This window comes from Crotalus tigris, unplaced genomic scaffold, assembly GCF_016545835.1.
Source record: "Crotalus tigris isolate CLP2741 ecotype Arizona unplaced genomic scaffold, ASM1654583v1 scf7180000021486.375087, whole genome shotgun sequence".
Lineage (NCBI taxonomy): Eukaryota > Metazoa > Chordata > Lepidosauria > Squamata > Viperidae > Crotalus > Crotalus tigris.
In genome coordinates this window covers 197,158-213,401 of record NW_024098534.1, presented here as the reverse complement: position 1 = coordinate 213,401, position 16,244 = coordinate 197,158, and the positions used below count along the sequence as shown (strand labels likewise).

General features: G+C 45.5%; 1 protein-coding gene across 4 annotated transcripts in view; it reads right to left on the bottom strand.

The window, feature by feature from the left end:
* The window catches only part of KIAA1328 (KIAA1328 ortholog), a 207,254-nt gene that overhangs the window by 30,292 nt on the left and 160,718 nt on the right, over positions 1 to 16,244 (bottom strand). For all 4 annotated transcript variants that reach the window (XM_039318725.1, XM_039318727.1, XM_039318728.1 and 1 more), the window contains 2 exons: positions 12,720 to 12,898; positions 834 to 933 (listed from right to left, as the gene is read on the bottom strand). In XM_039318725.1, the coding sequence (XP_039174659.1) occupies positions 834 to 933; positions 12,720 to 12,898 (279 nt within the window). The remainder of the gene's footprint in view (positions 1 to 833; positions 934 to 12,719; positions 12,899 to 16,244) is intronic.

The following is a 16,244-nucleotide window of genomic DNA, read 5'->3' as shown; positions in this document are numbered from 1 at the left end:
TTGTACTGGACCTTATTAATTGAATAAGAGATGCTCAATTCTGAGAACTAATTTGGTCTAGTTCAGGGGTAGGCAACCTTGGCTCTTTTATGACTCGTGGACTTCAACTCCTAGAATTCCTGAGCCGGCATGGCTCAGCTTGGAAACCTCTCCCTTTCCCCTCAGCGTGGCTGGCTCAGGAATGCTGGGAGTTGAAGTCCACGAGTCATAAAAGAGCCAAGGTTGCCTACCCTTGGTCTAGTTGTAAAGGCATCAAGCTAGAAACCGGGAGACTGTGACTTCTAGTGCATCCTTAGGCGTAATAGTTGACTGGATAACTCAGGGCCAGTCTCAGGAGACAGTGAGTTCTAGTTTTACCTTAAGCATGAAAATCAGCTGTATGACTTTGAGCCAATCAGCAGCAGAAGGTGAGTTCTAGTCCTGCCTTAAGCATGAAAGGCAGTTAGGTGACTCTGAGCCAATCAGCAGGAGAAAGTGAGTTGTAGTCCTGCCTTAAGCATGAAAGGCAGTTAGGTGACTTTGAGCCAATCAGCAGAAGGTGAGTTCTAGTCCTGCCTTAAGCATGAAAGGCAGTTAGGTGACTTTGAGCCAATCAGCAGCAGAAGGTGAGTTCTAGTCCCATCTTAGACATAAAATCCAGCTAAATTACTTAAGATCAGGCCCTCTCTCTCAGCTCACAGGCTGACAGTTGTTGGGAAAAGAGCAGGAGGAAGGTGCGTTGGATATGTTCACTGCCTTGAACTATTTGTAAAAATAACAAAAGGGGGGGGGGATACAAATAAATAATTCAATAATATAAAAATGATGTTGGTGTCTAAAAAAAGCCCTCTTACCGCCAAGCTCCTTGCTGCATTGGGGAGGTGGCTGCAGTTACAAGCTCCTTCTTGATGGACGTCACTCCAGGAGACGTGGCAGAATCCTTCCCGGACGTCCCTGTGGAAGGAGGAGAAACATTTGCAGATGTCTTTCCTTGCTTGGTCTGATTTTCGACAGCAGGCCCACCCAGCCTGCTATTCTTCGGGGAGCTTTAGATATGGTGAATCAGCAGCCTAAGTACTTCCTAGTGACGGAGAGGGGATGAATATATATATATAATGAATATATATATATATATATATATATATATATATATATATACAGGACTTTTTTTTGTCATAGAACGCCCAGAACGGAGTTCCGGCACCTTTTTGGGATGGAACCTTGTAGGGTAGGCAAGGCGGGCACACACACACACACACACACACACACACACACTGAGGGTCAACTAGAGTCTTAATTGCATCTCTGCTACCAGGAGTAGACTTGGCATCACGATTGTGGCTTTAGCCTGTGACAGGCTGCTATTCCCCAGGGTGCAGCAGGCCAACACTTGAAAACTCTGCCTCTAAATTTCGGGTTTTTGGAACCAGGAGAAGGAAATTCCCAATGCTAGTGTGCATTTGCACAGGAACTGGGAGGTTTCCAAAAATGAACATGGAACAATTGTAACGTGTTTGTGCTGTCGTTCTGCTGAACGCCGAATTTTCACATTATTGTGTAATGTCTATGTATATTTATCCATGTAGTATGGCTGTAGCATTATTACTATTATCCTTCTTATTTACTACCCTCTCTTATTGCTACTTGCAGACATTTCATTGCCAAACTAAGTAACAGAAGGAGGAGGAGGAGGAGGAGGAGGAGGAGGAGGAGGAGAGTGGTCCTCAATGGAACTGCATCTACATGGAGGGAAGTGTGTAGTGGGGTGCCCCAGGGCTCTGTTCTGGGCCCAGTGCTCTTCAACATCTTCATCAACGATCTGGACGAGGGGATATATGGGGAACTCATCAAATTTGCAGATGATGCCAAGCTGGCAGGAATAACCAACACCCCAGAAGACAGGCTTAGGATACAGGAGGATCTGGACAGACTTGAACACTGGGTGCTATCTAACAAAATGAAATTCAGTGGTGAAAAAAGCAAGGTTCTACATTTAGGAAAGAAAAACCAAATGTACAGGTATAGTATAGGGTGTACCTTGCTCAATAGTAATAACTGTGAGGGGGACCTTGGAGTCATAATGGACAATCACTTAAATATGAGCCAGCCGTGTGCTGCAGCTGCCAAAAAAGCCAACACAGCTGCATTAACAGAAGGATAGAATCAAGATCACATGAAGTATTAATACCACTCTACAATGCCTTGGTAAGGCCACACTTGGAATACTGCATCCAGTTTTGGTCACCACGATGTAAAAAAGATGTTGAGACCCTAGAAAGAGTACAGAGAAGAGCAACAAAGATGATCAGGGAACTGGAAGCTAAAACATATAAGGAACGGTTGCTGGAATTGGGTATGTCTAGTCTAATGAAGGACGAGGGGGGACATGATAGCAGTGTTCCAATATCTCAGGGGCTGCCCCAAAGAAGAGGGAGTCAAGCTATTTTCCAAAGCGCCTGAAGGCAGCACAAGAAGCAATGGGTGGAAACTAATCGAGGAGAGAAGCAACCTAGAACTAAGGAGAAACTTCCTGACAGTTAGAACACTTCACCAGTGGAACAACCTGCCTCCAGAAGCCGTGAATGCTCCAACACTGGAGGTTTTTAAGAAGAGACTGGACAGCCATTTGTCCGAAATGGTATAGGGTTTCCTGCCTGAGCAGGGGGGTTGGACTCGATGACCTCCAAGGTCCCTTCCAACTTTACTATTATCATTATTATTATTATCGATCATCGCACAGTCAGCCAGATGTTCAGACTGGATTTGGCATTTTGTCTACCTATCGAGTCCTTACCCAGGACCTGGGATAGGCAGATGTGGATGTTTGATGGTATTACAGATATCGTCGCAGGATGGAAGCAGTTCCTATAAGGCCGCCTTTTGCAATTGACTAATAGCGAATTTGTCAATGCCAATGGTGTTCAAGTGGTGCTCCAGTTGTTTTGGGATTGCACCAAGGAGCCTATGACTATTGGTACTACCCTTGCTTGCTTTTGCCACAGTCTTTCTACTTCTATTTGTAGGTCTTTGTATTTTGCTATCTTCTCCAGTTCTTTCTTTCTATTCTGCTATCTCCAGGCACTGCCACATTATTATTATTATTATTATTATTATTATTATTATTATTATTATTATTATTATTATTATTATTGATCATCACACAGTCAGCCAGATGTTCAGACTGGATTTGGCATTTTGCCTACCTATCGAGTCCTTATCCAGGACCTGGGATAGGAAGATGTGGATGTTTGATGGTATTACAGATATCGTCGCAGGATGGAAGCAGCTCCTAGTAATGTCCCTTTTGCAATTGACTAACAGCGAATTTGTCAATGCCAATGGTATTCAAGTGGTGTTCCAGTTGTTTTGGGATTGCACCCAAAGAGCCTATTATTATTATTAGTAGTAGTAGTAGTAGTAGTAGTAGTATTAAGAGGAGGAGGAGAAGGAGAAGGAGAAGAAGAGGAGGAGGAGGAGGAGGAGGAGGAGGAGAAGAAGAAGAAGAAGAAGAAGAAGAAGAAGAAGAAGAAGAAGAAGAAGAAAGAGAAGAAGAAGAAGAAGAAGAAGAAGAAGAAGAAGAAGAAGAAGAAGAAGAAGAAGAAGAGTTTTTAAAAAGAAAGTGAAAGAGAAAAAAAGAAGTCCACAATGAACATTTGCCCCTGAACACCTCACACAGCGCAATGGCTTTCTCTGGCTTCAATTGATTGGTGCAGCCACGTTAGGAGACGACTATTAGAATTCACTGCGCGCTCCAGACAGAGCTGAAATGTCAACCGAGTAGAGAGCAAAAGTAATGGATCCTGAACTCCTGTTAGTCAAAAATGATTTTGTTTCAAATTAGAAATTGATTTCTTTTGGACACAAGCCCTTTGCCAGCTTCTAACTTTTGTAGCGGGAGCTTTGCAAGAGATTAACCTTCCCTTCTGTTCGGGTCGCCCTCTAATGATACCTTTCGAAAGTTCCTTTGCAAGAAAAGCATCTCTCTGTTTCCCTCTTTTTTTAAAAAAAATAAAATAAAATACGTGGCCCCTGGTCTTAACCAATATGGCAATGGGTTTGTTCCTCTGGAGAGGAATGTGTATTTTTCCTTTTCTTTGCAGGCTTCTGCTGACACCCATTGGAAACTCTGCGACAAGTTTAAGAGGAGAGAAAAAGGGGAGTGTGTGAAAACACCAGGGGGAGGGGTGGAAAGAAAAGAAAAAAGGGAGAGACAGCTCCTGAGTGACCCAAAGATTAGGCGAGGATTTGCAGCAAACAACAAGACTCCTCCGCTTGATTTACGGCTGCAGGAGAAAAAGAAATGACTTAACTTCGCTCCTCAAAGTGGAACCGCTGAGCCAAAAGCAGGGGGAAAAAACCATTTGCCATAAAGAGAAGCTATTTCCCCCAAGATTAGGATTGGGGGAGCTGGGGGAAGGTTTAGAAAAACTGCACCCTAAAAATGCACTTCTGGAATGGCTTCTTCCCACTAGAAAATCAGGTCTCCATCTCCTTTTTTCTTCTTTCTAATTAGGTTTAGAACTCATTTGCAACCATTCCTGTGGTGACTATTTTCTCCTCCTGGGAAAACTCATAGTTAGAACATAGAAGATAGTGAGGGAAGTTAGCCCAGAGAAGGAAATATTAAAAAGGCAGAAAAATATATTTTTCCTCAAAAGGATTTTTTTAAAAAACCAAACCTGGCCCCAAATCTATCTCTCTGCCCCAAGCAAGAGCTAGCCCCATACAAGTGCAGATGTAAAACCATCAGAAAGTAGAAGCCACAGCAATCAAGAAGACAAAGAAAAAATCTGCATGCCCCACCCAAACTCTAGGAGTCATTAGCCCCATCACCTGGGAAGCAGGATATGATAATAGGATTAAACCACAGATATCAAGGCCTAGACAAACACTTAGAAACAGCCTCAAGGTTCATGCCACAGGAACAGGAAACTATTCCAAACAAGGCTAGAGAGGGTATAAAAATCTACTACCCATGTGCTCAATCGCTCTTTCCTCTCCTCTGCTCTTTCTTGCAAGGACCATCTTTCTGTTTCTTCAATAAACTGTAACCTTCTTCCCAAAGCAGTCGCCATGTTGCTTATTTATTCCCCGCTTGGATGAACCAGGATGAAGACTTACTTCTGACAATAGATTAATAGAGTCGGAAGGGACTTCGGAGGTCTTCTAGTCCACACACAGAGACACCCCCCCCCCTACTGGAGCAGGATTTCCATTTCAGAAGCTGAACTTGGAGGGAAGACACTTCAATTCTAGTTGTGGATCCTCCAGGAGGCTGATAAATCGGCCTCTTTGTGTCTCCCTCCCCACAACCACAGCCACACTAACAAACTCTGTGCAGAGCATATCCTGTATCTTATCATTTGATGTGTAATCTATTGAAGTTAGGGGTACTTCAGTGGGAGCGCATGAAGGAAGTCCAAAGTGGAATAACACAGGTAGCCCTAAACCAGGGGTAGGCAACCTTGGCTCTTTTATGACTCGTGGACTTCAACTCCCAGAATTCCTGAGCCAGCCACGCTGAGAGGAAAGGGAGAGGTTTCCAAGCTGAGCCATGCTGGCTCAGGAATTCTGGGAGTTGAAGTCCACGAGTCATAAAAGAGCCAAGGTTGCCTATCCCTGGCCTAGGAGGCTCACTGCTTAGAACAGGAGGACTTAGGACAGGAGTAGGCAACCTTGGCTCTTTTATGACTCATGGTCTTCAACTCCCAGAATTCCTGAGCCAGCCATGCTGAGGGGAAAGTGAGAGGCTTCCAAGCTGAGCCATGCTGGCTCAGAAATTCTGGGAATTGAAGTCCATGAGTCATAAAAGAGCCAAGGTTGCCTACCCCTGCCCTAGGCTGCTTTAAGACTCGTGGACTTCAACTCGCAGAATTCCTGAGCCAGCCATGCTGAGGGGAAAGGGAGAAGTTTCCAAGCTGAGCCATGTTCGCTCAGGAATTCTGGGAGTTGAAGTCCACGAGTCATAAAAGAGCCAAGGTTGCCGACCCCTGCCCTATGCCAAGGGTCTCCAATCCCCGGTCCATGGGACAGTACCGGGCCGCAGCATGCCAGCAACCGGTCCGCACAAACAAACCAAGCCCCATCCGCGAGATGCAGGCAGCACACAAAACCATGCACCCTCTGGTCCGCGGAAAAACCTCGCTCTACGGAACCGGTTGGGGACCTCTGCCCTCAGTCAAATGGCTGTCCAGTCTCTTTTTGGAAGCCTCCAATGATGGAGCACCATCAACTTCTGAAGGCAAGCTATTCCAACAGCTCTAACCATTACGAACATTCTCCTTAGTTCTAGGTTGCTTCTGTCCTCGGTTAGTTTCCATCCATTGTTTCTTGTCTTGCCTTCTAGTGCTTTGGAGGAGAGTCTTTGTAGGAGCCCCTCAAACACTGGATCACTGCTACCCTCTGTCACCTCTAGTCCTCCTTTTTGTTAGACTTGACATATCCAATTCCTGCAGCTGTCCTTCATATGTTTTAGCCTCCAGCACCCTAATCATCTTTGTTGCCCTTCTCTGCACTCTTTCTAGAGTCTCAACATCTTTTTTGTATTGTGGTGACACCAGAACTGGAGGCAGTTTTCTGCTTGTTTTTCACACGGTGACCCTTTTTCAACTATGTCTCACTTAGGCTACAGAAATTTTGAGCTCCATTGTGGTCATAAGGTGAGGGCTACTTGTACTGTAATGCCTTAGGTGGCTGATAGACGCTTTTCTGCCCGGTGGAATCTTTGGTGCTCTCTGAGCTTGGTAGTTTTCTTGCAGACGTTTCATGACCCAGCTAGGTAACATCATCAGCGCTACAATGCTTTCCTGCCCTTTCTTCAGGGATGGGGGAAGAGTAAATATACTATATTTCTTCATGAGCTGCACCTCCTGTCTTTCTGCAGAGAATGGGGGTAGCAGATGGGTGGCTGATGAGCCGGCGTCTACGATTTTTCTCTAGGACAGGGGTAGGCAACCTTGGGCTCTTTTATGATTCGTGGACTTCAACTCCCAGAATTCCTGAGCCAGCATGGCTCAGCTTAGAAACCTCTCCCTTTCCCCTCAGCATGGCTGGCTCAGGAATTCTGGGAGTTGAAGTCCACGAGTCATAAAAGAGCCAAGGCTGCCTACCCGTGGACTAGGCCTACCAGTTTCTGATAATCTACTCCTGTCAGGCTTAATAGACTAGGCCAGGGGTAGGCAACCTGGGCTATTTTATGACTCGTGGACTTCAACTCCCAGAATTCCTCAGCCAGCCACGCTGAGAAGAAAGGGAAGGTTTCCCTCAGCCATGCTGGCTCAGGAATTCTGGGAGTTGAAGTCCACGAGCCAAGGCTGCCTACCCGTGGACTAGGCCTACCAGTTTCTGATAATCTACTCCTGTCAGGCTTAATAGACTAGGCCAGGGGTAGGCAACCTTGGCTCTTTTATGACTCGTGGACTTCAACTCCCAGAATTCCTGAGCCAGCATGGCTCAGCTTGGAAACCTCTCCCTTTCCCCTCAGCATGGCTGGCTCAGGAATTCTGGGAGTTGAAGTCCACCAGTCATAAAAGAGCCAAGGTTGCCTATTCCTGCTCTAGGAGGAAATCACCACAAGGAAAGTTGGACTTCAACAATATGGCAAGGAAGATCTTGAAGACCAGGCAGCTTCTGAGGTCCTCTGCTAGCTTAAACGGACTGGAGTCTCAATGTCTATGGAGATTCTCCATCATCCAGGTCACGGTTATCCCACAAGGTGCTTTTTTCAAAAGGCAACTGGACTTTTCTTTGTTTTTTCCTTGAAGACATTTCGCTTCTCATCCAAGAAGCTTCAGTTCTGACTGAACGGTGGAGGATGGAAGGATTTACATTTCTTGCCGTCATCTGGTCATTAGCACTCTCCCTGAGAGTCGTTGAGGCCACTTGAAGGCTTATCTGTGTCCTCGGGGTCACCTGAGTGGTGCAAAGGGGCGTGGAGCCTTCTTGGAACTGGTGAAAGGACTGTGTGGTAGACTGGAGACAGATGATGCCGTATCCCTCCCCCCTCTCTTGAGAGAGGGCTGTTCAATTTTGACATAGATGACCTCTTTGACCCCTCTTTCAAATCAGTGGTCCTCTCTGTCCAGAATCTAGACTTTGCTGTCTTCTAAAGAGCGGCCTTTGTCTTTCAAATGCAGATGGACTGACGAATGCAGACTTAAAGACAAACCTGATGGGGTTTGTTCTCCTGCGTTGTGCCATGCGTTTGTGAAGTGGTTGGGCACAGATAAGCCTCCAAGTGGCCTCAATGACTCTCAGAGGGAGCGCAATTGACCAGATGACTGCAAGGAATAGACATCCTTCCATCCTCCACCATTCAGTCAGAACTGAAGATGCATCTTCAGCAACATAGTGCTGGGCTGCATTAACAGAGGGATAGAATCAAGATCACGTGAAGTATTAATACCACTCTTCAATGCCTTGGTAAGGCCACACTTGGAATCCTGCATCCAGTTTTGGTCACCACGATGTAAAAAAGATGCTGAGACTCTAGAAAGAGTACAGAGAAGAGCAACAAAGATGATTAGGGGACTGGAGGCTAAAACATATAAGGAAAGGTTGCTAGAATTGGGTATGTCTAGTTTAACGAAGAGAAGGACAAGGGGGGACATGATAGCAGTATTCCAATAACTCAGGGGCTGCCATAAAGAAGAGGGAATTAAGCTATTTTTCCAAAGCACCTGAAGGCAGGACAAGAAGCAACGGATGGGAACTAATCAAGGAGAGAAGCAATCTAGAACTAAGGAGAAACTTCCTGACAGTGAGAGCAATTAACCAGTGGAACAACCTGCCTCCAGAATGGTGAATGCTCCAACACTGGAAGTTTTTAAGAAGAGACTGGACAGTCATTTGTCCGAAATGGTGTAGGGTTTCCTGCCCGAGCAGGGGGTTGGACTAGATGACCTCCAAGGTCCCTTCCAACTTTACTACTATTACTATTACTATCTTCAAGGTAAAACAAAGTCCAGTTGCCTTTGGGGAAAAAATGCACCTTTGGGACAGGCTGGAATCTCCTAATCTAGTCAGGAACCTGGGCCTTCAAGATTCCTTCCCGATTTCAGATATCTGCAGGAATTACAAGATTCCTCAAATAGCAAGATCTTCAGGAATAGCCAACGTCTGTTTCTCCTGTGAAGTCCAGAACTACAGACTCATCTTCTTCCTTGAAGAAGTAATAGGGCTAGGCCCATGGAGGAAGCCACCATCCCTTTGAGCTCCCGGCCTCAATTTTCAGAACCATCTCTGGTTAAAACTTAAATAAACAGACTGAGATTGCTGTCTACGGTTTTCCAAGGGGATACAGCCATCGTCTGTTTGTTCCGTCTTCCCTTTCTGTGGAGAAGGGAACCCCACAAGCTAAACCAAGGAATTTGAATAAAATGACAAGGCGCGGAAGTGATAATCAAAGAACCTGATGCTGGAGGATGGCAGAGGGTGTTCTTGGAAGCCTCTTCAGAATGTCTACTGGGCTAGTGCAGAAACTAGTTAGACTTAATAAATAATAAAGTTGGAAGGGACTTTGGAGGTCATCTAATCCAACCCCCTGCTCAGGCAGAAAACCCTACACCATTTCAGACAAATGGCTGTCCAGTCTCTTCTTAAAAACTTCCAGTGTTGGAGCATTCACAGCTTCTGGAGGTAGGTTGTTCCACTGATTGAGTGTTCTCACTGTCAGGAAGTTTCTCCTTAGTTCTAGGTTGCTTCTCTCCTTGATTAGTTTCCACCCGTTGCTTCTTGTCCTGCCTTCAGGCGCTTTGGAGAATAGCTTGACTCCCTCTTCTTTGGGGCAGTCCCTGAGATATTGGAAGACTGCTATCATGTCCCCCCTCATCCTTCTCTTCATTAAATTAGACATATCCAATTCCAGCAGCCGTTCCTTATATGTTTTAGCCTCCAGTCCCCTGATCATCTCTGTTGCTCTTCTCTGCACTCTTTCTAGAGTCTCAACATCTTTTTTACATCATTGTGACCAAAACTGGATGCAGTATTCCACGTGTGGCCTTACCAAGACATTGTAAAGTGGTATTAACACTTCACGTGTTAATCTGGTCTAGCCCAGCACGGCTACTCTTACCCAATATGGGTAGTCCTCGATTTACAACAGTTCATTTGGTGACCGTTCAAAGTTACAACAGTGCTGGAAAAAAGTGTCATGATTGTTTTTTATACTTACAACTGTTGCAGTATCCCCATGATCACATGATCAAAAGTCAGATGCTTGGCAACTGACTTGTATTTATGACGGTTGCAGTGTTCCGGGGTCACGTGATCCCCTTTTGCGACAAGCAAAGTCAATGGGGAAGCCAGATTCACTTAACAACCGTGTCACCAACTTAACAACTGCAATGATTCACTTAACAACTGTGGCAAGAAAGGCCGTAAAATGGGGCAAAATTCACTTAAGAAACATTTCATTTAGCCACTGAAATTTTGGACTCAATTGCGGACGTGACTATTGGTGTGGAATAAAATGAGATAAAAGGGCCATTTCAACAACAGATTTAAATGCAATTAAGTCTGATTTGAATCCAGTTGGACTGAGATTAAAGGGGAAACAAACTAGAAAAATGGAGTTTGCAAAGGTATGAATTGCTCACAAAGGCTGAGACTTTAATAATCTAGATTATTGATCTGATAGACATACCTGCTGGGTCTCCGAGGCATGCACCCATGTGTGTGTGCGCGTGTGCACAGACACACACACACAAAGTACTAAATAAGTAATAAATTCGAAAATGTTGGAAGGGTGTAATGAATTATAAATGACGGCAAAACCAGCAAGAGTTGTATTGCTACCTAGTAGTATTTAACGCATTTAAGGCAGCAGGGAACACAGAAAAATGCGTACACAAATCCCGCTGCTATTTGTAATTGTCAATGCAGCAGTGCTTTAAAGAACACAGAAAAATTATGACTTGGGACACAAGGAATGGACTCAGGGGTCCTTTTTGTTTAGATATTCCAATTTTTTTTTTATTCTCTCATTGGGGTTCAAATCAGACTGGCCAGCACAGCTGCCTCTGAACCAAAATTGACATTTCGGTTGAAATCATGTTTTTTGCCTACATTTAAGACAATTAACATTTGTCCAGGTGGGACTCCCTAGGGGCCAATGAGCCAGGAAAAAAAAATAATAATGATGATGAAGATTGCAGGAACATGCTTAATTATTAGGGCAAGCAGACCACTAAGGGTCACTAAGGAATGTTTTTGAAGACACTGGTTATGTCTGTATGCTGACTTTAACGCATTTATATGCTCTAGAGAAGTGTTTCCCAACTCTTTTTAAGATATGTGGATTTCAACTCCCACAATATTCCTGGCTGGGGTATTCTGGGAGTTGAAGACCACACAATTGGGGAGAAGGCACACCTATTTGGTCCACTGTCCTGGTGATCCTCCATCCATCCATCCATCCATCCATCCATCCATCCATCCATCCATCCATCCATCCATCTATCTATCTATCTATCTATCTATCTATCTATCTATATCTATATCTATCTATCTATCTATCTATCTATCTAACTATCTATCTATCCACCCATAAACCCATCCATTATCTATCTATCTATCTATCTATCTATCTATCTATCCACCCATCAACCCATCCATTATCTATCTATCTATCTATCTATCTATCTATCTATCTATCCACCCATCAACCCATCCATCCATCTATCCACCCATCAACCCATCCATTATCTATCTATCTATCTATCTATCTATCTATCTATCTATCTATCTATCTATCTACCCATCCTCTATCTATCTATCTATCTATCTATCTATCTATCTATCCACCTATCAACCCATCTATCTATCTATCTATCCACCCATCATCCCATCCATTATCTATCTATCTATCTATCTATCTATCTATCTATCTATCTATCATCTATCCACCCATCAACCCATCCATTATCTATCTATCTATTTATCTATCTATCTATTCACCCATCAACCCATCCATCCATCCATCTATCTATCTACCCACCCATCAACCCATCAACCCATCAACCCATCAACCCATCTATCTATCTATCTATCTATCTATCTATCTATCTATCTATCTATCTATCTATCTCTATCTAATCCATCCATCTATCGATCCATCCATCCATCATCTATCCATCCATCCAACCACCCACCCACCCGTTATCTATCAATTATCTACCTACCTACCTACCTACCTATCTAGTTAGCTATCACATATTCAAATTGTCCATCACCCTCACAGAGGGACAATCAAATATTAAAAAAACAATAGATACTATTGTTGGTACTCATTGTTTTTGGTACACCTCATGCCTCCTGGAACCAATTAATGAGGAGTACTGAGGTACCAATGTATCTTGTATGATCGTGTTTGCCTCACATGTCCTGGGGTGGAATTCACTGGAGAAAGCAATTATGCTTGGAAGAGTTAGTGGCAAAAGGAAACCAGGCTGCTAAAGAATACAGTGGCTGGACACCTTCAAAGCTGACACCAGCCAGAGCAGAGAACTCAGAGAAGTAGTGCAAGATCAGAAGATGTGGAGAGACCTGGCCCAGAGAATACTAAGAGTCAGAAGTGACTACATGAAGAACATCAACATCCTGATTGTGTTGGTCGCCACCATGGGGGAGGGTGGAGCTTTTTATATGTCAATTTTGAATTCTACCTGGAGCCACCAGGTTTGAGTTAGGGAGCCGTATCAGTCTACCTGATGAATAATATGTAAAAATAAAATATGTCTCACCTCGTTTGGACCTGGCGGACTCCTTCTTCGTGCTATCCCAAGCAGTCGGGCCGTCTGCGTCACTATTGAAGCTCAGGCTCCTCCTGCCCGAATCGATCCTTTCGTTTCCTTCTGGTGCCCTGAAGCTTCTCCTGGAGGGTGTCTTTAAAAGGCAACCTTCGCAGCCCACCTTGGGGGAACTGGGAGACAAAGAAAAAGGAAGAAGGAAGAGCGGGTTATGCGTGTCTTTTTTTTAAAGGTGCTCGTCTTCAACCTTCCACATAAGCCTGTGTTAATATCAAATTAGAACACAGAATCCTAGGGCTGGAAGTGAGCTCGGGGGTCTTCTATCTAGGCCGGGGCAGGCAATCTTGGCTCTTTTATGACTCGTGGACTTCAACTCCCAGAATTCCTGAGCCAGCCATGCTGAGGGGAAAGGAAGAGGTTTCCAAGCTGAGTCATGCTGGCTCAGGAATTCTGGGAGTTGAAGTCCATGAGTCATAAAAGAGCCAAGGTAGCCTATCCCTGGCTTAGGGAGACCTCATAGCCTCTTCCAGTACTTGAAGGGCTGTCAGAGGGAAGAAGGCCTCAATTTGCTCTCTATACCACCCAAGATTATGCTGGCTTAGGAATTCTGGGAGTTGAAGTCCACGAGTCATAAAAGAGCCAAGGTGGCCTACCGCTGATCTAGGCCAATCCCCGGCTCAAGCAAGAGACCTTATATCACTTCAGACAAATGACTGTCCAGTCTCTTCTTAAAAGCCTCCAGTGTTGGAGCACCCACAGCTTCTGGAGGCAGGCTGTTCCACTGACTAATACCATTCCAGACAAATGGTTGTCCAGTTTATTTTCTGAAACCCTCCAGTGATGGAGCACCCACAACTCCAGGAGACAAACTGTTCCGTTGCTTCATTCTCCTTATTGTGGTAAAAATTTCTTCTTAGTTCTAGGTTGGATCTCTCTTTCATGCTCTCCCATCGGTTGTTTCTTCTCCTACCCTCTGGTGCTTTGGAGAATAAGTCGACCCTCTCTTCTCTGTGACAGCCCCTCAGATATTGGAAGATGCTATCGTATGACCCCCCAAGTCCTTCTTTTCATCAGGCTAGACATTTCTAGTTCCGATGAAGGAGCATATTTGTAGCTCAGGATTGAAATGAGGGTTCCTTGGGGGTCTCTGGGCTTGCTTGTTTTCTTGCAAACATTCCATTACCCGACTAGATAACATCATCAGTGCTAGAAGGGAATGGGATGTGTGGAGAGGAGGAGGAGGAGGAGGAAGAGGAGGAGATTTTCAGTACTTTCTGACTTTGGTTTCTTTCTTGCAGATGTTTCATTACCCAACTAGCTAACGTCATCAGTGCTAGAAGAGAATGGGATTGGAGGAGGAGGAGGAGGAGGAGGAGGAGGAGGAGGAGGAGGAGGAGGAGGAGGAGGAGAAGAAGGAAGAAGAGGAGATCTTCAGTATTTTCTGACTTTGGTTTCTTTCTTGCAGAAGTTTCATTACCCAACTAGGTAACATCATCAGTGCTAGAAGAGAATGGGATTGGAGGAGGAGGAGGAGGAGGAGGAGGAGGAGATACATTAAAAGAGTCAATTGGATGAGGACCGTGAACCACCACACAGCAATGCTTAACCATAATTTAGCAGTTCATACTTATTTAATAATGAATAAAAGTAATGGGTGGAAGCTAGCTAAAGAGAGATCCAACCTAGAAGTAAGGACAGTGAGTAACAACTAACCAATGGAATAGCTTGCCTGCTGGGGTTGTGGATGCTCCATCACTGGAGGTGTTCAAAAACAGACTGGACAAAGGTTTGACTGGGATCCCAAAGATGCTTTTTCATAAAAGCACTGGCACAACATAGAACGACAAACCCATCAGGACAAGATTCAGCAGTCCATCTTCATTTAAAAGACAAAGGACGCTCTTTCGAAGATATCAAAGTCCACATTTTGGACAGAGGGGACCGCTGGTTTGAAAGAGGGGTCAAAGAGGCCATCTAGGTTAAAACTGAACAGCCCTCTCTCAACAGAGGGGGAGGGATACAACACCATCTATCCCCAGTCTACCACACAGTCCTTTCAGCAGTTCCAAGAAGGCTCCACATCCATTTGCACCACTCAGGTGACCCTGAGGACACAGATCAGCCTCCAAATGGCCTCAACGGCTCTCTAAAGCAGCAGTTCTCAACCTGTGGGTCGGGACCCCATTTGGGGTCGATCGACCATTTCACCGGGGATCGCCAAACAACGCAGCCCACCATTTTCCCCCCCTTTTCCTTAGCTGTGCTACCCCCTTTTATTCTATTGGCTTTTGAAAGCCAATAGAATAGACTCTCTTGAATAGAATCTAATTCTATTGGCTTTCAAAAGCCAATAGGAATTGTTCAGGCTGTCTCTGCCCTGCTGAGCCTGCCAAAAGTCCCATTCTGCAAACGGTGCTGCAAGTTGTCTGCAGCGAAGGCCAGCTGTCTGGAAGTTTCCACCCCCTCCCTGCTGAGCAACTATGTAAGTAAAGGAGGGCCAGGGGTGGGAGGTGGGAGGCTGGCGGGCGCAGGGAGGGTTGCTGGCGCGTGTCAGGCCCGACGGGTGCCTTACCTCCCTTTGGCTGGGCCAGCTGGTGGCCCAGCCGGTGGTCACCCTGCGCCATCGCTGCCCCTTGCCAGCTATGCCTCGGCCAGCGCAGGGGGTAGCACCATGCCTGTGCGGCGCTCCCGGGCAGGGAAAGTCCTCGACTTACGACCGGTTGGGTAGTCCTCGACTTACGACCGGTTGGGGTCGCGGCATTAAAAAGATTGAGAACCACTGCTCTAAAGGAAGGCAAATGACCAGCTGTCTGCAAGTAGTATCAATCCTTCCATTCCCCACCATCCAGTCACAGCTGAAGAAGCTTCTTGGACGAGAAGCGAAACGTCTACAAAGAAAAACAAGACAGTCCAGTTGCCTCTAGGAAAAAAGCACCTTTGGGACAACCATGACCCGGATGACTGAGAGTCTCCATAGACATTTGACTGGGATGATATAAGGTCTCCTGTCTTGAGCAGGGGGTTGGATCAGAAGACCTGTGTCACCCCTTCCAGGCCTAGGATTCTGTGTTCTATGTAGTTCAGTCTATCAAAAAACTCTGAGATGAGTCTGCTTCAAACTTCTCCTTCCATGTAGGTGTTGTGATTCCGTGCCAGCCTGTGATCTCGGTAGTTGAGTCTGGGGAATCAGAGGAGGAGGAGGGGGCCTGGAGAGCCATCAGAGTCAGAGGAAGGCTCTGATGAGCTCCAGGACTTACAATCTGATGAACAGGCTGATCCTTCCACTCGTGATCAAGCTGAGAGCCAGCTGTGCTGGGAAGCTGAGTCGGACTCAGAAGAAGCACAGCTGGAAGACCTCAGAGATGCTCGTAAACGTAGACAGGTCACAGGAGTAGGACAGAGGGAGGCAATGAGGCGACTCCAGGGGAAGAGGAGAAAGCAGTGAGAAGCCACACCTTGGGGGCTGCATAACAAAAAGGGAATGTGTGGGGAGGGCTGGTGGCTGGAGGTAACCATTTG